This window comes from Conger conger, chromosome 8 (assembly GCF_963514075.1).
Source record: "Conger conger chromosome 8, fConCon1.1, whole genome shotgun sequence".
Classification (NCBI taxonomy): domain Eukaryota; kingdom Metazoa; phylum Chordata; class Actinopteri; order Anguilliformes; family Congridae; genus Conger; species Conger conger.
In genome coordinates, this window is record NC_083767.1 from 3,456,750 (window position 1) to 3,480,643 (window position 23,894).

The 23,894-nt window shown below is 50.2% G+C and overlaps 1 protein-coding gene across 1 annotated transcript in view; it reads right to left on the reverse strand.

Annotated features, from left to right (window-relative positions):
* Positions 1-308: 308 nt before the first annotated feature.
* The window catches only part of LOC133135088 (PDZ domain-containing RING finger protein 4-like), a 43,142-nt gene continuing 19,556 nt past the window's right edge, over positions 309-23,894 (reverse strand). Inside the window, exons 6-10 of the mRNA XM_061251850.1 lie at positions 15,755-15,853; positions 10,127-10,189; positions 7,237-7,338; positions 5,360-5,476; positions 309-3,762 (exon numbers count right to left, since the gene is read on the reverse strand). Coding sequence (XP_061107834.1) covers positions 2,269-3,762; positions 5,360-5,476; positions 7,237-7,338; positions 10,127-10,189; positions 15,755-15,853 — 1,875 coding nt within the window. The 3' untranslated portion in view covers positions 309-2,268. The remainder of the gene's footprint in view (positions 3,763-5,359; positions 5,477-7,236; positions 7,339-10,126; positions 10,190-15,754; positions 15,854-23,894) is intronic.

Genomic DNA, 23,894 nt, shown 5'->3' on the forward strand with positions numbered 1-23,894 from the left:
TGAATACGAGTCCAAAAAGGATTGAAACGACTCTGTAAAATTCACTCAGATCAGGACAATTTACTGCCTGGCTTCAGTAGAAGAACCTGAAATGATTCATGCAGTGTGTTTCTACATTCATAATTCCATGACTGTAATACAGGGGTTATAACTCACCACAGGGTGTGAATAAGCTCTGCCGTATTCACACACAAGTATAAACAAATTGTACAAGCAATACAGGATGTCCTTATGCTCTGCAAAGCTCAATTGAGCACATGTCGAATCTGACCAGAAAATGGGTTAAAAAAAAGAAGTAGTTTCCATGGTTTTCATAAAGATAAACAATAATTTATTGTCATTATCATTTTTCCAGTTATCACAATTACCACACATTGACCTGTCAACATCTATGTCTACTACATGTCACCTAAAAATAAGACCATCAACATTGACTGGGAGCAAATACAGGATCCATTTACAGGTAGAATTTACAGTATGTTAGCCAAAGGCAAAGCAAGGAAAGTGTGAACAGCGTATGAACGTTATTTCCCGTAGCTCTGAAATATAGGCAAATATGCACAGTATCATTTTGGCCATTTTAGAAAAAATTGAAAAAAAAACAAAACAAATAGAAGCAACTTAAGGCTGATTATGAAGTAACAAGTAAATAATGAGATGTGTTTTAGACAAACTTTCAAACGCTCTGCAACATGTCATTGGACAGATAAATCGACTGAGTGACGGGGGTATTGTAGCCATGGTGACAAGGATCCAATGTTTGGATAAGTCATTCCTACTGTAACTGGGTCAATGCCATTGTTATCGCAACATCCTTTCATCCACATTCATGTGAGAATGTAATTTTTAAAATTATTCTGTAAATGATTAATTATGTTCTTGGTGTGCAAGTGTGCATGCAAATTAAATGAGCAATTTCCATTCAGCAGAAATGCTTTTAAAAAAACAAAAAACAAAAAACAAAAAGTGCTTGGAACAGGACACAACTTTAAACTGAAATGTGCCACAGTCGGGTTTTGAGTTGTTTTGACGGGTAACTTTTATGAACCACACATGGAACACTGAGACTCGAACAGTGCAAATATGATAAAGGCAGATATAACTTAGAATGCATAAATACATAAATGATCATTTCCGAATAGTGACCATGGAGATCCAGGAGAACACTGCCTGTCTGTGGTCATGTCCTGAACGATCTCAAATTGATTCCTCGAATGGAAACAAGACACTGAGAGGTGAACATGTCACCGTACCTGCACTAGCAGCTTAGAGAGGAGCCTGAGATGCACACGTCAAGCCTAGAACACACAGTACACCGTTAGCACGTTAGCGTGGTTAGCGTTGGCCTTGGGAACGGCTGTTAAGAGCTGGCTGTGTGAGCAGAACTGCTGTTGAAGTGTTTGGGAGCCAGAACGAGCTGGCTGGCCTGGGCAGATCCTGCAGGAAGTCGGGAGCTTAAGAGCTGCAGTAATTGCTCTTGTCGCCACATGGAAAGAGGAAAATACGGAAAGCACGATTTGGCAGAACCGCGATATGCGCCAGGTGTTGGGTTTTTTCGTGAGCCAACCTTAACGAGAAGTGCAGTCGGCAGCCAATGAAAATGACCGATCGGCAGCCAATGAAAATGACCGATCGGCAGCCAATGAAAATGACCGATCGGCAGCCAATGAAAATGACCGTTCGGCAAAGTAATGTCCTCGCAGCTGTGTGCAAGCTGTTGACTGTGGACGCAGGAAAACCGGGGAGACTGTTTATCGCCGAGAGACTGTTTATCGCCGAGAGACTGTTTATCGACAAGAGACGAGGCTACGCTGGAACATTAGGGGAAGTACGCGAGAGGAACCTCATCACATCGTGTGACAGGTGTGCAGAACCCATAAACCGTGTGACAGGTGTACAGAACCCATAAACCGTGTGCTTCAGGCTGAAACTGCACAGCTCACAATCTCCCCCATGAGGCATTTCAATAACAAGGCAAAACAAGACAATTACTGGAGTTATTATTGGACAACCAAACAACGAAAAAAACAAACGGAAAACAATCAATAAATAAGACGATGATGAAGCCACTGAAAAAATCGTTATGAAAGAAAAAAAACCGTTGAAGAAAATAGTTTACAAAATGTAGCTCAGGTTATAAAGTGTGAAAAATATCATTTTTTTCCTCTTTCGTCTACATTGTCTTATTTTTTTTCTTCTCATAAAAATGCCACATTGAACGAGGCAATTAAAAGTGCCCCGGGCGGGGCAGTAGAGTGCGTGTGGGGTCTACACGGTGGTGACGGAGAGGAAGGCGTTGTGCACCTTGGGGTCCTCCGCGGCTCGCGCCCCGTGAGTCATCAGCTCCTGGATGGTCATCCAGTTGTCCAGAATCTTGCGGTTCCTCTTCTTCATCATCTTGCGGTGGCTGAGCTCCAGGATGGAGACCTCCTTCCGGCTGCCCTCGCCCCCGCTCTGCGGGCTCTCCCGCAGGCTCTCCAGCCGGCTCCTCATCATCACCTCGCGCCTCCTCCTCTGCTCGCGGGCGCGCAGGAGGTGCTGCTTGCGCTCCTCCTTGCTCCAGTAGCGGCCCAGCTTGAGCTCGCTGGCGGCGTCGTCGTCGGTGGTTCCCCCGCTGCGCTCCTCGCGGATCTTCAGCGCCCGCTCCCGCAGGAGCCGGTCCCGCACCGGCCGCTTGGTGATGTAGCGCGTGCCGTCGCTGCGCACCTTCACCTTCCACTCCGCCCGGCCCTCCCCCGCGCGGCCCTCCCCCGCGCGGCCCTCCCCCGCCCGCGGCTGCAGCTCCCTGCACACGCTCAGCAGGCCCAGCTCCAGCCCGCAGCCCTGCTCCATCAGCTGCAGGTAGCTGTGGTAGTGGCGCGTGTGCGCCGTGCCCGGGGGCCTGTAGGGGGCGGCGGGGCAGGGGGCGTCCTCGGGGGGCAGCAGGGGGGGCGGGGGGGTGTGGGGGCGGGCGCTGAGGCCCGGGGCGGGCGGGGCAGCGGGGGGTTTGGGCAGCGTGGAGCAGCGCAGGTTCTTGCGGTTGGTGATGCGGACCGCGCGCTGCAGGGAGTGGTCGGGGGAGCGCTCGAAGGCCAGCGGCGTGCTCCTGCTGCTCTCCGCCGTGTTGTAGGCGCTGGAGCTGTCCTTGTCCCAGCGCTCTGGCGGCTCCCTGCACTCCGGGCCCTCGGGGTGCTCCGTGATGTCGGGCAGGTTGGGCGGGGCTGGGCCCTGGGCCAGGCGCAGCTGGTGCGCCTGCATGATGCTCTGGCACTCCTGCTCGATGCTCCTCAGCTCCTCGTTGAGGAGGCGCAGCTCCCTCTGGACGCCCTCCTGCCCGCCCTCCTCCTGCGGCCCCAGGCTGCACTCGATGGTGCTGCGGCGGCTGTAGAACAGGCCGTACTCCCCGCTGTTCCTGATCTGGCACTTCAGCTCCAGGAGCTGCCGGAAGCGCCCTTCCTCCCCCTCCCCGCCCTCCCTCTGCTCCTCCTCTTCCTCCGCCTCCTCGTCTTCCTCCTTCAGCGGGGGTCGGCTGCCCCCCCGGCCCTGGGCGTTGCCGGGCGACCCCACGCCCCTCCCCCTCCCCCTCCGGTCCCGCAGGCACTGGGACAGACGCCTCTGCACCCTGCTGAGGACCTCCTGCTCGGAGGTGTCGTCGTGGCGTGCGCTGTCGTCCGTCCGGCAGAGTCCGCTGTCCGTCCGGCAGAGCCCGCTGTCCTTGTCCTGGTTGTTGGAGGAGCAGGTCGCCGTGTCCGTGGTGATGTCATCATCCTCCGGCCGTCTGGGCTGCAAGGACAACCGAGACGTTTGAGCTCGCCAGAGAAAAGATGAAGAACTACGTCGGACAGACAGACACACGGACACTGCGGCGGCGGACGAACGTTAGCTAACAGTTTGAAAAGGTGGCGCGCGGCAAACTAAAATGGCTGCCAATGGGGACGATGCCGAGAGAGCAGAAGTTGCCTTCCTCATTTGGCTCTTATGAGGCACTTCAGTCCTTGCATTATCTGACCTGTGTAAGTCACCTTCTGGAGGCATTAAAAAGGCTGTGGTGAACTAATTGGAATGTTCATTTAAAATCGTTCAACAGTATGTTTGCTGCGAACATAGTTTGCCATCTTGAATGAATGTCTGGGTCAATACCCAACACATAATTGTTTTGGATTCAAATATTTCAAATGAGCTTCATTGAGCTTGTCTGGTGCATGGGAACACATGAAATACTCTCAAAAAGTGAAAACCCCTTCTGGTCGTCTTGGCTGGACTCAATTGCACCAGGCAAGTTCAATCGAGCACGTATTTGACCCAGGACTGATACAGAGTCAGCTTCCTCCACCGAGAAGCACTCAGTAAACATTTAAACAGACTGTGTTTAATACGGCATATTTTTAATAATTGTTTTCATGCAGACTGCTCCTTTGGCTTCTGCTGAAGGTGAGGGGCATTGTTCTCATTCAAATGAAAAGCACCTGCACATCTAATTAAAATCCAAACAACAGAACAATGCGCTTCTCAGAAAACAGCCCTTTCAGCGGCGACGGTCATTGTGTGCTTCCCCATTATGCCTGCAGCCTTTGTTTGTGCTTCCAGCTCCAGGTAAAGAGATGCACATTCATCATCATTAGGCCTTCCTCTGCTCTGTGAGACAGAGCTACTGCCCTGCTCTCTCCCACGAGACAGCTGGAGCAGCCATGATATCAGCTCTTAAACTGTTATTATACAATACAGACTCTGAGAGCTGGCAATGATATCAGGCCTTAAACTCTGATTATACAACTATAAGGCATAATCTCTGCGCTGTAACAGCAATGATATCAGCCCTTAAACTCGTATTATACAATACAGACACTGAGAGCTGGAACAGCCCTGATATCAGCTCTTACGACTATAAGACCTCATCTCACAGCTGTGAAAACAATGATATCAGCTCTTATGACTATAAGGCATAATCTCCATATTACATAAGAAGTCATCACTGAGCGACATGGTCCAGGTCATGATGTCATCACTGAGTGACATGACACATATGATGGTGTCATCACTGAGTGACATGGCACATATGATGATGTCATCACTGAGCGACATGGTCCAGGTCATGATGTCATCACTGAGTGACATGACACATATGATGGTGTCATCACTGAGTGACATGGCACATATGATGATGTCATCACTGAGCGACATGGCACATATGATGGTGTCATCACTAAGTGACATGACCCAGGTGATGGTGTCATCACTGAGCGACATGACCCAGGTGATGATGTCATCACTGAGCGACATGGCACATATGATGGTGTCATCACTGAGTGACATGACCCAGGTGATGGTGTCATCACTGAGTGACATGACCCAGGTGATGGTGTCAGCTCCTCTCTCTCACCTTCTGGGCCGTGCTGGAGACCAGCTGCTCCTCCTCCTTCCTCCGCTCCTCCAGCACCTCCAACTGCAGCTGCTCCAGGAGCTCACTCTGCTCCTCATCCAGCCAGCCCTCCTCCAGCTGGAGAGAGAGGGGGGGAGAGAGAGGGAGAGAGGGAGGGAGAGAGAGGGGGGGCAGGGAGGGGGGGGAGAGAGGGGGGCAGGGAGGGAGGGGGGGCAGGGAGGAAGAGAGGGAGGGAGGGGGGGAGAGAGAGGGGGGGCAGGGAGGGGGAGAGGGAGGAAAGGGGGAGGAGAGAGGGAGGGGCGGCAGGGAGGGAGAGAGGGGGGGGAGAGAGAGGGAGAGAGAGAGAGAGGGAGGGGTGGCAGGGAGGGAGGGGGGAGAGAGGGGGCAGGGAGGGAGAGAGGGAGGAAAGGGGGGAGAGAGAGAGGGAGAGAGGGGGAGATGGGGCAGAAGGAGAGAGGGACATTAGTTTCAGTAGCTTTGAGTTGTCTGTCCACACACACAAACACACAGTACTGTACACTCACCATCAGTATTCACATGAGGATATTCATACTGGATCTGACACGGATTTACACGTTTTTAACAAATAAAATCAACAAAAAATCATCCCCCCCCACCCCCCCATCTGTTGACCTTTTGAACTCATTTCAATTAACTGCATATCCTGAATCTCTGGGCCAGGGGCGATCAATACCTCCATATTTAAGTTTTATGAACACGCAGATGTGTTATAATGAGAGAGGGAAGGCTGTGTGTATCTGTACAGTGCAGCTTGTCTCATAGGCCCCCGGCACATTCTGCGTTACTGTGCCATTAGTTTTTATAGTTTACTATCAGAAGCCAATTACACTTGTGCTACATAAAAAAATAATAAAAAAACATGAAGCAGATCTAATGTGTGGGCCCTCATTACGGCTGCGGAGAGCGTACGGTTAGCACGTTAGCCGCGCAACATTTCCTCTCAGAGAAACGCACTCCACACACTACAGAAAGCCTTTTCAATTTCCACACGTGCGATGGATTATTAGTGTCACGATGTCTAAAAAAACAGAGTGAACATAAGAACACACGAGCACATAATGAAGAAAGCCATCTAGAACATTAGAACATAAGAGAACAGGCCATTCGTAATTTATATAGACTGTGTCGTATCTAGGGCCTGTGTTTATCTATGGTCTCAGGTTAGGATAAGAAGCAAGGAAACCTGGTCCCATATCAGCACTAATACAGGCTCCACACGGTGTCAAGCCGGGACCGTGATGTACCATGGCGTCTCCAGCCGAACCACCAGACCCAAACCCAGAGAGAGCACCGTGTGCCAGTGACCAAGGCTTTATTTCTACAGCTGAGGACTCTTAAATCTTCAGCCATTTTCCCACCTGAGCATCAGACCAAATTATTACTGCAGACTTGCTGGCACTCAATTCAGATCCTTCTGATTCAGTCACATGGAGATGTGGCATGCACTGGTGGGCACTATTACTCACCCAAGTACAAATTAGATTTTTTTTTCGATTTGTTATAATCGAAACAACAATGAAAAGAAGTTCATATTCTTAATGTGACAAAGGGTTAAAGCGAAAGCGGGTAAAGTCAGCTGGTGTGGGGTGCTGGGTCAGTGTTGGGTCAATGTTGGATCAGTGTTGGGTCAGTGTTGGGTCAGTGTTGGATCAGAGTTGGGTAAATGTTGGGTCAGTGTTGGGTCAGTGTTGGGTCAGAGTTGGGTAAATGTTGGGTCAGTGTTGGGTCAGAGTTGGGTCAGAGTTGGGTCAGTGTTGGATCAGTGTTGGGTCAGTGTTGGGTCAGAGTTGGGTCAGAGTTGGGTCAGTGTTGGATCAGTGTTGGGTCAGTGTTGGGTCAGCGTTGGGTCGTCTCACCTGAATCTCGGGCCTGGCGACCAGGAGCACCACGTTTGCACAGACTTCACTGGACAGCATGGTCACGGCCTCCTCTCTATCCTGCACATCCTGCCCATTAATCTGCAAACAGGAGAGAGAGAGAGAGAGAGAGAGGGAGAAAGAGAGGAGGAGAAGAGATGATAAGAGGAGAGAGTAGGTTTCCTGCAGACTATTGGGTTCCCCTCTCTGAACCCTCCCACCAGCTGGACAGCCTCCCCAGGGAGACGTCTATCCCATGGAGACTATGCCGTCCATCTCTTCCTGATCAAATAAATAATGAATTAATCTTTTTGATGAGTTAGCAGCCAATCAGAGGGAAGGGCGATGAGATATGAACCTCAGCGTGTGGTCGGGAGCGATGCTCGATCACACTCCCTGCTCCGACAGGAGTTACAGTGGAGACACTTCTATTAGAGGTACGTCACCAGGAGCACACAGGATGGATGGAGCCATAAGGCCGTTCAGGGGCGCTAGCGTAGCATTCCCCCGCGTCTCGCACTCCGTGTGGCTCACGTCCAAACCCACATACAAATGAGAGGCCATATGCTGTGGTCTTCTGTTATGAGATGTTTCAGTGCCAAAAAAGCTTTTTTAGCTGGATAAATATATATAAATATTTATATATTATCATTCACCATACATTTTTCATGTATAATGAAGAAGAAATAAAAAAGGACGTAGTCAGCGTTTCAGAATCACCCTTAACGGAGTTCCCAGGTTATTTCCGTTCCTATTTTTCAGCAAATTACCCACCATGCACTGCGTGGCCGTTCACAATGAATGTAACTGTTGCTACCAGGCGTTTCTACGAGCGCTACAGCTAATGCTAACACCGGCATATCTACTGAAAGTGTCTGAGGTCACACGCTGGCGTGCGGGCGTGTGTATGCAGAGAGCAGCCTGCGATGTTTACACGCACACACAGAGGCTGAAGACCAGGGGCAGCACATCGCTGAATGCTCTCACGAGCACACGCTCAGAAATAAAGCCATGCTGGATTAATGTTCTCTTTGGCTACAAATGAGCACATTTACCCAGTAAAAACGGTAGAAAATGAAATTTACAGTATATTGCTGGCTACAGGTGCAATTATATGTACCTATGGGGTATCGCCGCAGCGACAAAAATAAGCATCTTTTTAAGCACTTTGTCCACCTGTATCTCTGCGAACGGTGGTCTCCAAGGGCCAGGAAGTCACTCACTTCAGTCTCACTCCGTACAGTAAATCAGCACCTAATTTAGACCTGAGAAACCAGGTGAGTCGCGTTAACTGTGTAATTAACGCCTTTAATTGATGAATTAAGTGGTAATTAAGGGCGGATTTCAGCGAGCCCCAGCACTCTCTGTGAGTGGGCCGGTGGGTAAACAGACCGGCTGAACGGGCCGTTCTCATGGGAACGGTGGGCTGGGGGGGGGGGTGGAGGGAGCTGATTGGCTGAGGGGGTCCTGCGCTCCGTGGTGCTGGAGGAAGGGCAGGGTCCGTGTTCATAAAAGCGTTCCTCGCAACATACATCTGGCGACACAATTAACTGGCCGCTGACAGCTGGCGTTCATCTTTCCTCTCAGAGAGTAATGGAACTGTCAGCGCCAGATAATGGCTTCTGCTGGGGAGAGACAGAGAGAGGGGAACTGCACAGCCCTGCGATCCGGTTAGAGCCCCCCCCCACCCCCAAACCAGCCCCCCAGCACCAAACCAAACCCCACAACCCCCAAACCAACCCCCCCCCACACCAAACCAACCCCCCCCACACACACCGCACAGCCCTGCGATCCGGTTAGAGCCCCCCCCCACCCCCAAACCAGCCCCCCAGCACCAAACCAAACCCCACAACCCGCAAACCAACCGCCTCAGCACCAGAACCAAGCCCCCAGCACTAAACCAGCCCCCCAGCACCAAACCAACCCCCCCCCCCACACACTGCACAGCCCTGCGATCTGGTTAGAGCCCCCCCTCACCCTAAAACCAACCCCCCCACACCCAAACCAACCCCCCAGCACCAAACCAACCCCCCCCACACACCACACAGCCCTGCGATCTGGTTAAACACCTGGAGAGAGAGAGAGAGAGAGAGAGAGGGAGAAAGGGGGGGAGAGAGAGAGAGAGAGAGAGGGAGAAAGGGGGGGAGAGCGAGAGAGAGAGAGAGGAGAGAGGGGTGAGGGGGAGAGAGAGAGGGGGGAGGGGGGAGAGAGAGAGAGAGGGAGAGGGGTGGGGGGAGAGAGAGGTAGGGAAAGAGAGAGAGGGGGGAGAGAAAGAGAAAGAGACAGGGAGAGAGGGGGAGGGAGAGAGAAAGGGAGAGAGAGATATGGGGAGGGAAAGAAAGAGAGTGAGCTTGGGAGAGAGGGAACGATAGAGGGAAAGTAAGTGAGAAAGAAACAGAGAGAGAGAGAGAGATTGGGAAGAGGGGTGTTTTTTTCTGCCAGCTCTCGCTCCTGATTCAATAAGTGGCCATTAAAGATGAATGCTGTTCCGCAGCTGGGAGCCAATGCAAATGAGTGCCTGTAGGACTCAACCTCCCCTGTGGCCCAAGCAAGAGGGTACCTGTAGTATACCTACCCTGGGGTTAAAGGTTACCTGTAGTATACCAGCCCTGGGGTTAAAGGTTACCTGTAGTATACCTGCCCTGGGGTTAAAGGTTACCTGTAGTATACCTGCCCTGGGGTTAAAGGTTACCTGTAGTATAGCAGCCCTGGGGTTAAAGGTTACCTGTAGTATACCTGCCCTGGGGTTAAAGGTTACCTGTAGTATAGCAGCCCTGGGGTTAAAGGTTACCTGTAGTATACCTGCCCTGGGGTTAAAGGTTACCTGTAGTATACCTGCCCTGGGGTTAAAGGTTACCTGTAGTATACCTGCCCTGGGGTTAAAGGTTACCTGTAGTATCCGGTCCCCTTCTCTGATTCGCCCGTCTCTGGCTGCGATGCTGTTTGGCCCGACCTGGAGAGAGAGAGAGAGATCACTCTGATCACTGCAGGGAAAACCATAAAACACTGGACACACGTATGGATCAGCCGGGAAAACTTACTGTCACACCACACACACACACACACACACACGCATATGTATGTACACACAAGCACGCACGCACGCACACACACACACACACATATGCATGTACACTCAAGCACGCACACACACACACACACACATGCACACACACACACACACAAAACACTGGGGTCAATATGTTTGTAATTCTTTTGGAGTTTTTTCTGTGCTTGATCTTGCCTGGTGCAACTGATCCAACCAAGAACAAGCACTCAAAATAAGCTCATATTTCTCATACAGCTTAAAGGTAAAATTCCTTGCAAAGAAACTCAATATTTTGACCAGTGCCAGTGAAGAAACCTTTGGAAGATTTCACCAGCCATACATCTGCTGTGCGTCTTGCGGGTACAACATCGCTCATAAATAATCATCCACACTGTGATTTCACAGCAGAATCTACAACTTCATCATGACCGATATCTCATTCAGGCCCCTTACACACACGCCGGCTTTCAGTTCATTTCCGTTTTCCTCCACAAAGATCTTTCTCTCGGCCCGTGAAAAATATTTAATGAATAATAATCCTAACAGTAATGTCACACAGTCCGTGACAGCTCCTACAAGTTTTTGTCTCCACAGGGGGGTAATTTAGATACTGCCAACCTACATAATGAATGGGGGCCCAATTAGATCAACTGATGAGAGGAGATTATCTTCAGCAGCACAGGCAGTGTATTACAGCCCATAATAATCACGCGATGGAGACGTTACTTCCACTCGCGCGGTTAATGGCTTTAAAGGGCCCGGGGCCCGGGCACTCTCTGAGCTGATGACGCGTCCCCGGACCGGTCCTGGCACACAAGATGGCTGCCGCGGTCCTCTCCCTCTCTGAACCGACCGCAGTCCGACCGCCGTCAACCTCACGGTTCGATTGCCGTCCCCGGCGATCAATTTCACCCCGTCGAAGCGCTTCCCGAGTCATCGACATCGCACAGGGTCTTCCGACAGCGCTGCGTTTCTTCTTCTGTGGTGTGGTTAGCCGATCCCCCCTTCCCTCCTCCTGCCTGACTCTCATTAAAAGTGATTCAGTGCCAGAGTGGCAGATCAGACCTCAGGAGCTCCCTGAAACACAGCCACTCCCTCACCGCACTCAGCTCTCTCCAAAGGGAATGTTATCGCCCGTCACCGACGGTTTTCAACATCCGCGCAGCAGGGAAGTCCAAAAGCTGGAGGAACGAGGCGGAATGCCGGATCGTCCGGTCCACAAGGCCGTCAATCCATTCCATGGATCAGCATTTGAGCGTCGCCAATTAATTTAGGTTTTATTTAATTCTGTGAAACCATATCAATCGCTCTCATTGCTATTCACGAACCAGATCCAAAATGCCGTGCATGAAATAATCACAGACCCACAGGATATAATAAATTGAGAACAATCCTGTCTAATAGTGTGTGGGTGTGTGTGGGCGCATTCACTACAGAACCAGACCAGACCCCCCCCCTCCACACACACACACACACACACACTCTCTCTCTCTCTCACACACACACACACACACACACACATACACACACTCTCTCTCTCTCTCACACACACACACACACACACACACACACAGCGCCTAGCCAACCCTATTGTTATAGCACGACACTTTTCATAAAGGCCATGTGACACTGTCATAATCATGCCATAACGCAGTCATAAACATGATATAACACTGTAATAAGCATATCATAACAATGTCATAAGCATGATACAACACTGATATAACACACTTCATAACAGTTCATGACATTGTATTGCAGTTTGCTGTAAATGTTAGAACACTGTTTGGAGCCTTGTTGTTTTAAACTAGGTCTTAAGAGGTAGGACGTTCCTCATAGTCTGGGTTTTTTAGTAGAATTTTGATTTGAATTTTGTTATTGTTGCAAAGAACCCAGGGGTGCTCGCAGAGAACAGCACAATCTGTGAGCTTGTTGTGCTGTGTTTTAGAAGTGAATTCTTCTGCACACAAAACCCACAGCATCTACTGCCGCGGATCATCCGTATTCCTGCTGCGTTCTACGGGGAATAGCTTGTGGGTTTTAATTAACATAAAATGCACTTCAAAGTTGGGCCGCATTTCTGCACGTGGACAACAAGTGGCTGAACGGCCTTCTCCCCGGCACTCTGTGGTCTGGTGCAGACTGCGGGAGAAGCTTTGTTCTGCAGAAACACCGCGGCACGTTCGGCCGGTCCAATCCGCCCGTAATAACAACCGCAGATCCTTTCATTATGTCACCGCGAGAGGAAATGATCGTTACACAGTCTCACGCACTGTCTGTTTATTGTGTTCATTACTGTATTTATGGATTCATAAAAATATCATTCGTATTCCGCATGCTTCTTTTGCGGCTGCAAAATGCTTTCCTCATAAAAAGCAGACAGATATGTCCGTGCGCAGATAGGAGCTGTGCTCTAACCGTAAACACAATGGAAACACATTAAATGTCACAAGTGATAAGACAGAAATGTGTTCTCCATTAATAATGTATATAAAAAGATAAACATTTCATATTTCTAGATTCCCCAGTGTAGTGTGTATATGCAATAAGCCTCAGTAACTCTCTGTCGAATCCAATATTATTCCTCTCCTAAGGAATGATTGCTTGTTCTCCTCGACATCAAACTCGGGATGAAGAGGCAAATTCGTAAAAAAAAAAAACTAAAAAAACAACAAAACCTAAATATATTCCCAGCTGCTGTGAAAAAAAGAAAGAAATAAAATAAAATGATAAACGCATACATTTTTAATGAGGCACATTTGCATTTGTTTTTATCAGCAATTTTGTTTCATCAACCAAGTATCACCGGGTGCATTGTTTGTTTGGGAAGCCTGATATGAATAAGAGATGTTTCTGCGATGTTGTTGGGAATCGTTCCTCTCGGTGGCTCTCTCCAGCGGGGGGAGAACAGACGTGGTCCTGGGTTAAGGCAGTGTTCGGTGTCCGCTGGTTTCCATGCCACGTTTGTGGCCTCTGAATTCTAATGAGCTGTTAATTGCTCTTAATTAATTAGATACTGTCAGACAAAGGCTTCGCCTCTTAAAGCCATTATGTCAGAAATAGCTCTACATGCCATGAAGAATAACTGCCCCCCGTTCACATCCTCTTTAAATACTGTACGTCACATCAAACTAACTCCTTCATGTTCTGTAACGTGCTATACAGTCAGTGTTTCACTGTTTCCCTCAGACAGGGGTTACGTTTGCCGTTAATTAAATATCCGACTGTCAGGTGAGACCGGGGGGGTGTAATTACGTAAAGTGTGGACACTGAGATGAAACCGCGGGCGGAAAATCAAGTGTTCGCAGACAAAGGAGACGGCACGGTGGAGAACACCCACTGTGGAGATGCGTTTCAGGAAGAAACGGTTAAACTTCAAGACGTAAGAAAACAGTACATGCAGGGGGGACCCCAGAATAGATGCTAATAACCCCACATTAGGGGAACCCCAGAATAGAGGCTTAGAACCCCACATTAGGGGAACCCCAGAATAGAGGCTTAGAACCCCACATTAGGGGAACCCCAGAATAGAGGCTTAGAACCCCACATTAGGGGGAACCCCAGAATAGAGGCTTAGAACCCCATTTTAGGGGGAACCCCAGAATAGAGGCTTAGAACCCCATTTTAGGGGGGAACCCCAGAATAGAGGTTCAGAACCCCTGCTTTCATACTGTGCTTGGTTCTCTTAGTTCTCTTGAGGTGCTTACCTCAGTGCAGCTGTTGGGCCCTTGAGGCTCTTAACCCCACATTACTCCAGGGGGGATTGTCCCCTGCTTAGTCTAATCAACTGTAAGGTGCTTTGGATAAAACTGACAGGCAGATAACTGTAATGTCATGTGATTAACTGTACACTCATGTACTACAATTCACACTGATATTACCAAATGTCCCACCATAAATCACCAATCCACCAATAATTGTTTCATTTTGCATTTTGTTTCGAGTTGCATTTTGTTGAACCTTACCACAAAGAGTAAAATTAGGGGAAATATAATTTTATTAATTTAAGTCATTTTAGTTTCCATGCTAGCTTATCTTGCAAACTAAATACTGCATACTGTAGGAACTGCAGGCACATCTATGTACAAGAAACTGCAGATAAAAAAAGAAGTATTTTGTGAAACTGACACACTTTCTTTTTGGCTGAAATTGGTCTCTCACTCCGGGCGTGTTCCTGAGCTAGAGCCTCCCCAGGACGGGGTTCCTGCGAGAGTCTGTGAAACTTTGATTGTGTTTTGGCGTACGGTAAAGGAAATGAGAAAACCTGCCATCTTACACCCTGTAGGAGGCCAGGAGGGCGTCAGTCTGACCTAATTAAAAACTACAATTAGAGAGCAGGAGGGAGAGGGACACTGTGACAGACTCCACGCCCCCCTGAGTGCGTATCTCTGCGTACACAGAGGCCCAGACCCCCTCCGCCCCGGACGGCACCGCAGTGCGTGTCTAAACCTCTCGATGAAGAGGCATTTATTACAGAGGACAACAGGAACCATAAACGTTCATTTTTGTGAAAGATGTTATTACACCGCAGTGGAAAATCGGGACTGGCTTTTGGATTGATTTTGGCATTGATTTTTATTTGCTTGCTTGGCTCGTGAAAGGTTTGCCAATACTGAAGCGTTGTACAGTGTTCATTATGTATGATCACGTAGTGAGGCGTGTGTTAAATATTACGCTGTGTGTGTGTAGTATATCTGAGTGAGTTGGCCTAGAATCAGCCGGTGTCATTAGACTTTGACTCATAATTAAACACCAAGGTACTTTCTTTCTGCTGTTGAAAAACGGAAAACTAACATATGCAGTTGAACAACTTCTTCACGACTAAACCCCAACTCGCACTCTCCGCTCCTCCTCAGCTGGCCTCCTGTCTATCCCCACCACCCGACTCTCTACTATGGGTGCTCGAGCATTCAGCTCTACAGCACCCAGGCTCTGGAACTCTCTACCCATACACATCCGCCATACAGAGTCACTGTCATCTTTCAAAAAACTTCTCATAACTCATCTGTTTACTCTTGCATACCCCTGACTGTTTCCTTCCCTTTACATGTTCTTGTGTCTTCTCTGTCTTCTCTGTCTTCTGTCTGTTTGATATGAATTGTAGGTTCATTGTAAATACTTTTTTATTGGATATATTGTATTATGTTTTCTTTTTTGTTGATGATTTTAAATTGGATATTTTGTATCATGTTTTTACCATGTGTATTTTGTATTTTGCACAATGTAAGGTGACCTTGAGTGTCTAGAAAGGCGCCACTTCAAATAAAATGTATTATTATTATTATTATTATTAAGAAACATATAATTAATTTAATATAGTATTCAATATTACATATACAATATAATATAATTTTGTATATAGTATAAACACCCTAACTACTAATTGATAGTGAAACAGGACAGTGGGTGGCCAGTGGTGTTGTATTCCGGACCCACACCAGGTGTGTTCCAGAATGTTCCGGTCCTCACCTCGCTGACGTAGATGGCGAGGTCGTCCTCCTCATCGGTCCGGTAGCACAGCGTCAGACCCAGCTTCTCCTGACTGTTCATTCGGCACAGCTGCACTTCCTGTGGAGCCAGAGAGACGGGTTTAACACCACGCGGGGACTCGACCACAGCTGAGATCTGATACTGAGCCGGAATATAACAGCCATTTGTTCTGAATCAAACTGAAACCAACATTTGACTCTCAGTGACTATTTTACACCTTACACACCATACAGTTTGAGCAAGCCAACAAACAGACATGTCTCTTGCTTGCATCAGTGGGTTGCCATGACCACCTGGTGAGCCACTAGGAGAAGCTCATATAGGATTAACCTGTGGAAACGTGGCTAGCAGAAACCCATCTTACTCCTGATCCTACTGCTATGGAGTCCTGCTCTGACAAACACTGACACAGCTACTGACACTACTGACACAGCTACTGATACTACTGACACAGCTACTGACACTACTGACATATCTGAGGCTCAACCCTGCAGTCATAGGTCACAACCTACACTGAATAACAGCCCCCCCCCTCTCTCTCTCCACCTGGGCTGATGACAGTTCTGGCACAAAATGGCTGCCGTGCATCACTGAGGTGGGGGCTACCTATCAGTGTTGTCCCCCCCTGGATCAAGCCTAAAGCATTTTTAGGTTGCGAGGGGCACTATGGAAACAGGCCATGTCGAGTATTATGATGTTTGTGGGAGGGGCACTATGGATACAGGCCATGTCGAGTATTATGATGTTTGCTCATTGAGGCTGTTGGAAGCCTGGAACAGGTGGGCAGGTTTTGGACGGGGAACAGGTGGGCAGGTTTTGGACGGGGAACAGGTGAGCAGGTTTTGGACGGGGGACAGGTGAGCAGGTTTTGGACGGGGAACAGGTGAGCAGGTTTTGGACGGGGGACAGGTGGGCAGGTTTTGGACAGGGAACAGGTGAGCAGGTTTTGGACGGGGAACAGGTGGGCAGGTTTTGGACGGGGAACAGGTGAGCAGGTTTTGGACGGGGAACAGGTGAGCAGGTTTTGGACGGGGACAGGTGGGCAGGTTTTGGACGGGGACAGGTGGGCAGGTTTTGGACGGGGGACAGGTGAGCAGGTTTTGGACGGGGACAGGTGGGCAGGTTTTGGACGGGGGACAGGTGAGCAGGTTTTGGACGGGGGACAGGTGAGCAGGTTTTGGACGGGGGACAGGTGAGCAGGTTTTGGACGGGGAACAGGTGAGCAGGTTTTGGACGGGGGACAGGTGAGCAGGTTTTGGACGGGGGACAGGTGAGCAGGTTTTGGACGGGGGACAGGTGAGCAGGTTTTGGACGGGGGACAGGTGAGCAGGTTTTGGACGGGGAACAGGTGAGCAGGTTTTGGACGGGGGACAGGTGAGCAGGTTTTGGACGAGGGACAGGTGAGCAGGTTTTGGACGGGGGACAGGTGAGCAGGTTTTGGACGGGGGACAGGTGAGCAGGTTTTGGACGGGGGACAGGTGAGCAGGTTTTGGACGGGGGACAGGTGAGCAGGTTTTGGACGGGGGACAGGTGAGCAGCGTTCGCACACCTGAGGTCCTGCTTCGCCAGCGATGGCAGGTGCTCTGGCGGGAAACCCCGAAATCATCGTTTAGCACACCAGAGGAACATCAACGTTTATTTTCAGAAATAAGCCCTTATTTATGCTAATCTTCACTCATTTATTCCCTTCTATGGTACACGCTGTTGTACTTTGCTACAAAGAAAAGTTTCTGCGGAAATTAAATATTCATCAGCTTGCTCCTCAGAGGACGAGGGGCCCTCCGAGCTTTTGGTTGGAATTCAAATTTTTATCTTTCCCAAGCCCCCTTCCCAACACTACTAAACACCCGGAGGAATCACTTGATAATTCCACTTCTAAATCGCTCCACGGACTCATTTCATGTGCTCCAAAAAACACGGGCAAATCGGAATATCATTATGGCGGAAAATGAGCCGTCATTAGTGTGGTAATGCTTTTTTTGTTGTTTTTTAATCTGGGCCCATTCTAACAGATTAATCCAGAGCCGTATTTGGGTCTCTTAAATGCTCTACCCTCCTCGCCCCGGTCTGCGTTCGGAGAGATAATGCGCCTCTCTCCAAAGGACATATTTGTCTTGATTTTCCTGTGCCGAAGAGATCAGCAGCCCTGTACTTAGTGATTAACTTTGAGCATACAGGCTGGATTCACACAGCACTGGTCTCATCATTATCGCTCGATTAAACATCGCACACCGTACCACATTAACATCCTGGGAAAAAAACCCTTTTGTTTCAGAAACAAAAGGACAGACAGTGTGTGTGTGTGTGTGTGGGAGGAGAGAGGGGGTTAGAGGATAATAGAGGTGTGGGGAAATTAATATTTCACCTCTCCTGTCTTAAAACCTGCCTGTTATGTTTTGTAGCTTCGGCGAATGCAGCTCAACTTTCTTTCCAGACTGAAAACAGCAATGCCCCATGGGTAGGAATCAGGAAATCAGGAAGGTTCGGTTGAGGTGAAGAGCAGGTGAGGGGGTACATCGTGTGTGTGGGGTGGGGCTGGGCTGAAGGTGGGGGGGTTGTGGTTTGGCACGTTGTGAGATCCATTTCCCTCGACAGCTGGGGGTTGGCTGGTTACAAGTGCCAAGCTTGTCAGCACTTTGGATGAAAGAGCCGCAGATGGGGGTCGTGGGGGGTGGTCGTGGGGGGGGGGGGTTTTTGGATCGGGGGGGTTGCAGTCAGACACCTGATGTCTCCCCTCCTGCTGAGCCCCTTGCCCCCCCCCCCCGCCAGGGGCACCCCGTTCCTCCTCCCCATCGCCACGGTGACAGATCGTCAGGGGCTCGTCAGGCCGAATCCTGAGGCACTAATTACCCCCGACCGACTGTACCCAAACGACACGGGCAGGAGCAGAGGTCTGTCACATTCCTTTATCTCTCTCTATCTCTCTCTATCTCTTTCCTTCCCTCCCCCAATAGCTTTAATCTCTCTCGCTTTCACCATCTCTTTCCCTTCCTCTCAATCTCTCCCCTCCTTTGTTTCTATAACTCTCTCCCCCTCTCCGCCTCACTCTCTCCTATCACACCCTCTCTCTCTCCCTCCCTCTCTCTCTCCCACAACTGCCGCCTCTTTGTGACACACTCGTACTCATGCGTCCTCAGATCTTTAATTGACTGTTTCCCATGTTGACACGGGGAACTTCAAACCCCAAACTCACCAGAGAGCGTGAGACTCCATTGAAGGCTGTCGGCTCCCCCGCTGAACACAAGCAACAAAAAAACTACTCATACATTTCATCTAAAGTGACTTACAGTTGATTAAACTAAGCAGGGGACATTCCCCCTGGAGCAGTGTTGGGTTGGGGACCCACCAGGGCTTGAACCCCCAACCTTCTGGGTCCCAGTCATGTACTTTAGCAGCTGGGCTACAGGTTGCCCCTCTGTTTGGAAACAGAGGCTCGGTTTTGGACCAGAACAGACCCAGTCTGCTGGCATGGAAGGGGGAGGAGCTTCAAGGGTGGAGCAGAGGCTGCAGTGATTGGTCAGGCTGACAGGAATTCAATCAGCATGTGTTCTTAACTTTGGCCCAAATTCAACCGACATTTCCCTTTTTAACTTGGACTTGGAAATACATGAAAGTGCTATGATGTTTTTCCCCGAACAAACAGTTTGGCAAATGTACTGATACCAGAATCTGAACAAACGTTGACTGGAATCCAATGTTAACAAATAAATCCGCCACCTACACTATCGCTGATACCTTCCACCATGGATGAGTGCTGCATATTTCACACAATGGCATTAGTGTTCTTTGCCAAAGTGATGTATATTTCCCTCTGAGGTTTGACAGCTTGGAAAAACAATCTTAAGTGTCAATTTTCTATATTGCTGTAGGGCAGATGAGTGTATCTCCAACGCGATTACACATTCCTGTCAGTTCGCTAATGGGACAAGAACAGCAATCAGGATTCGTAAGCCTCAAAGCTTTACCTGCAGTAAAACAACATCTTATTTGAAAAATTAGCCACAGTCACAATGATGTGCGGTATAGTCAAAAGTATATGCACAGTGTCCAGACACACAACAGTTTCACACAGAATACAGAACAAACCAAAATTATTAATTTACACAATGCACTATGCCGAGGAAAAACAAGTCCAGTTTCTTTCAGCACTGCAGTCTATCTACCAGCTTTCTTTGATTTCAGAGCCTCCATTCACAGGTAAACTCACTCCTGTGAGCGGTGGAAGGGGACTCCTGCAGCCGCACTGATTATTAAAGAACTCAGACGGTATTATTTATGCAGAGGAGAAGTGATCAGAGCAGACAGGGCGCAGAAATAAATGAAATGAGAGCAGCTCCAGAAATAGGCCACCGCTCTGCAGACACTGATCCTCGGAGTCCCTGCGTGACGGCGAATCAGTGGGCAGCCCGGTGACACACGCCTGCCGCCGAGACACGTGAGACCAGGTGAGGCTCACCTGTGCCTGAAGACAAACATCTGCACTGTGGCATCGCTCACTGACAGAACAATAAATCATAACTACAGTGTGCATATCTGGAGTCGATGTGTATGGTACACACACACACACACACACACACACACACACACACACACACTTTGATAATTCTGTAGTGCCTGTTACAGAGACGCTTCACAGAATAACAGAGAGCAAAAAGGAAAACACCATGACAGAGCACATCCTATTTCACACAGTACAGACGAGGTGAAAAACCTCGTGTGCGCGGTCTTTTAAAACAATCTGAAAGCGTCTCAGAGACCTCACTGTAAGAGGGGGTGTCAACACTTCTGACCTCACAGTAAGAGGGGGTGTGAACACTTCTGACCTCACTGTAAGAGGGGGTGTGAACACTTCTGACCTCACTGTAAGAGGGGGTGTGAACACTTCTGACCTCACAGTAAGAGGGGGTGTGAACACTTCTGACCTCACAGTAAGAGGGGGTGTGAACACTTCTGACCTCACTGTAAGAGGGGGTCAGAGACCGCGGTGACCTCAGCCCCTCTCTGCGCTGTCATTGGCCCGCTCGCCCCTCTCTGCGCTGTCATTGGCCCGCTCGCCCCTCTCTGCGCTGTCATTGGCCCTCTCGCCCCTCTCTGCGCTGTCATTGGCCCGCTCGCCCCTCTCTGCGCTGTCATTGGCCCTCTCGCCCCTCTCTGCGCTGTCATTGGCCCGCTCGCCCCTCTCTGCGCTGTCATTGGCCCGCTCGCCCCTCTCTGCGCTGTCATTGGCCCTCTCGCCCCTCTCTGCGCTGTCATTGGCCCTCTCGCCCCTCTCTGCGCTGTCATTGGCCCTCTCGCCCCTCTCTGCGCTGTCATTGGCCCGCTCGCCCCTCTCTGCGCTGTCATTGGCCCTCTCGCCCCTCTCTGCGCTGTCATTGGCCCGCTCGCCCCTCTCTGCGCTGTCATTGGCCCGCTCGCCCCTCTCTGCGCTGTCATTGGCCCTCTCGCCCCTCTCTGCGCTGTCATTGGCCCGCTCGCCCCTCTCTGCGCTGTTATTGGCCCTCTCGCCCCTCTCTGCGCTGTCATTGGCCCGCTCGCCCCTCTCTGCGCTGTCATTGGCCCTCTCGCCCCTCTCTGCGCTGTCATTGGCCCGCTCGCCCCTCTCTGCGCTGTCATTGGCCCGCTCGCCCCTCTCTGCGCTGTCATTGGCCCTCTCGCCCCTCTCTGCGCTGTCATTGGCCCTCTCGCCCCTCTCTGCGCTGTCATTGGCCCTCTCGCCCCTCTCTGCGCTGTCATTGGCCCGCTCGCCCCTCTCTGCGCTGTCATTGGCCCTCTCGCCCCTCTCTGCGCTGTCATTGGCCCGCTCGCCCCTCTCTGCGCTGTCATTGGCCCGCTCGCCCCTCTCTGCGCTGTCATTGGCCCTCTCGCCCCTCTCTGCGCTGTCATTGGCCCGCTCGCCCCTCTCTGCGCTGTCATTGGCCCTCTCGCCCCTCTCTGCGCTGTCATTGGCCCTCTCGCCCCTCTCTGCGCTGTCATTGGCCCTCTCGCCCCTCTCTGCGCTGTTATTGGCCCTCTCGCCGCGCTGCGCTGTGGAGAGGAGCCGGCCGGGCTGGAGGGGCTCTGGGACTGACAGTAAATTAATGGCCGCGCTTCCGCGATCAGAGGAGATTACGGCGCGCTGTCAGCGCACACAGACGCGCTGTCATAACACCCAGTCTCTGATTACCGGGGGCCAGGCGGTCACACGCTGGACAGGGAAACTGTCTCTGCCGCTGTCAGGCACCGCCACGAAAGACTGAATAAAACAGAGTAACCCTCCTCAGAAACCCTCATCTCCATACTGCAGCAGGAGAGGGGGGCGGGCTGAGGGCTGATAATCTGCTTCATTAATTATATCACATTCTTTTGTTTCCGAGTTATTACCCACAATGCTGTGCTTCAGCTCTGTTTAATAACATCCCAGAGATGATTTGCATCTTGTCGAAGAATTTTAATTTGGCTCCAGACTCCGTGTAAGCTGGTGTTGTCAAGTTGAACAGCACTAACCTGCCCTTCAGCGAAAAGATCCTAAAGTGGGCCAAAACCGGGCCAAAGCGGGCCAGAACAGGGCCATGCCAGACTAACTCAGATCTCGTTCTGTCTGAGTGTACGGGTCCAGACAGGGCTAAAGTGGGCGGAAGACCAGGCCACACTCCATAAGAGAACCTGAGGTGGACCAGATCAGACCCAGACCTGGTTCAGACAGGGAAATGGTAAATGTTTGGCATTCATATCGCGCCTTTATCCAAAGCGCTGTACGATTGATGCTTCTCATTCACCCATTCATACACACAACACACACCAATGGTGATTGACTGCCATGCAAGGTACCAACCAGCTCGCCAGGAGCATTTAGGGGTTAGGTGTCTTGTTCAGGGACACTTTGACGCACCTAGGGCGGAATCGAACTAGCAACCCTCCGACTGCCAGACGACTGCTCTTACCACCTGAGCCAATGTCGGGGGTCAGGGGGCTGAGGTGTCGTCCCAAATCTCAGGTAGGAGCCTCAAGTCGTACCTGATACCTGAATCGCGTCTGTAAAAGTACGCAGCTACGTATGAACGGATTTAATGCTTAAAAGCCCCTGTATCCCGCTCAAGCTGCGTCTAATTAGCGCGTTTCCTGTCGCTGAAGAGCCTGAGATACGATGGTGCATAGGGAGTGATCTCCCAGGCTAGCACAACGCCGCCGCGCTGTTTCACAGACGACGTCGTGGCAACATTATCTGGTAACACCCGATCTGGGTACATAATTATCTCTCCGCCAGCGCCCGGGGGACACGCAGAACACGTTCACGTTGTGACATTCAGTTGTACGAACACAAAGACTCCAGAGAGTATTCTTCCAGGCAAGCGGAAGTTAGTTAGCATGGGAAAGCACCCTCTGGGCACGGAGGAAGCTGCAGGAGCTCAGAGAGACTTAATGGGATTGGTTAATAGAAATGAGGGAAGGGGAGATTGCTCTTATATCATACATTCTCTCTGATTTGACATGAAGCGTGGTGAACGTGCAAACTTCTTTTTTTTTTCCTGAAGGACATAAATGATTAGAACTTGACGTGTGGAGGCGTTTGGGGAAATCGTACATGGGTGGGAGTTTGAGTTTGGGGGGAGGGGGGGGGGGGTCTGGGAAGAGGGAGGGGGGTGAATATTAATCATTCTACATCACTGAAGATGCTCCTCAATGGCTCAGAAACAACAGCGCATTGGCTTAGCGCAGGTTAGCACTAGCGCAGCCTAGCATAGCGCAGGTTAGCAGTAGCGCAGCCTAGCATAGCGCAGGTTAGCAGTAGCACAGCCTAGCATAGCGCAGGTTAGCACTAGCGCAGGCTAGCATAGCGCAGGTTAGCACTACCGCAGGTTAGCCTAGCGTGGCTACGCTTGGCTCAGCTGGCAAGGAAGGCTTTATTATCCGTCCTGTCAAAAGGCCGAATCAGGGAACCAGGTCCTCAGATAGCCAATGATATATTCTGTTAAACCTCTGTACTCTGGACGCTGCTTAACTGGACAACTCGATACAAGAATGGATTTATAAAGAATACGATGTAATTGATTAAATGTGGGTGATGTATTTTGTAGGAACAAAATGAAATTGAAACTAAAAATCACCAAAAATAAGCCTCCAGGCGGACATGGTCAACAAG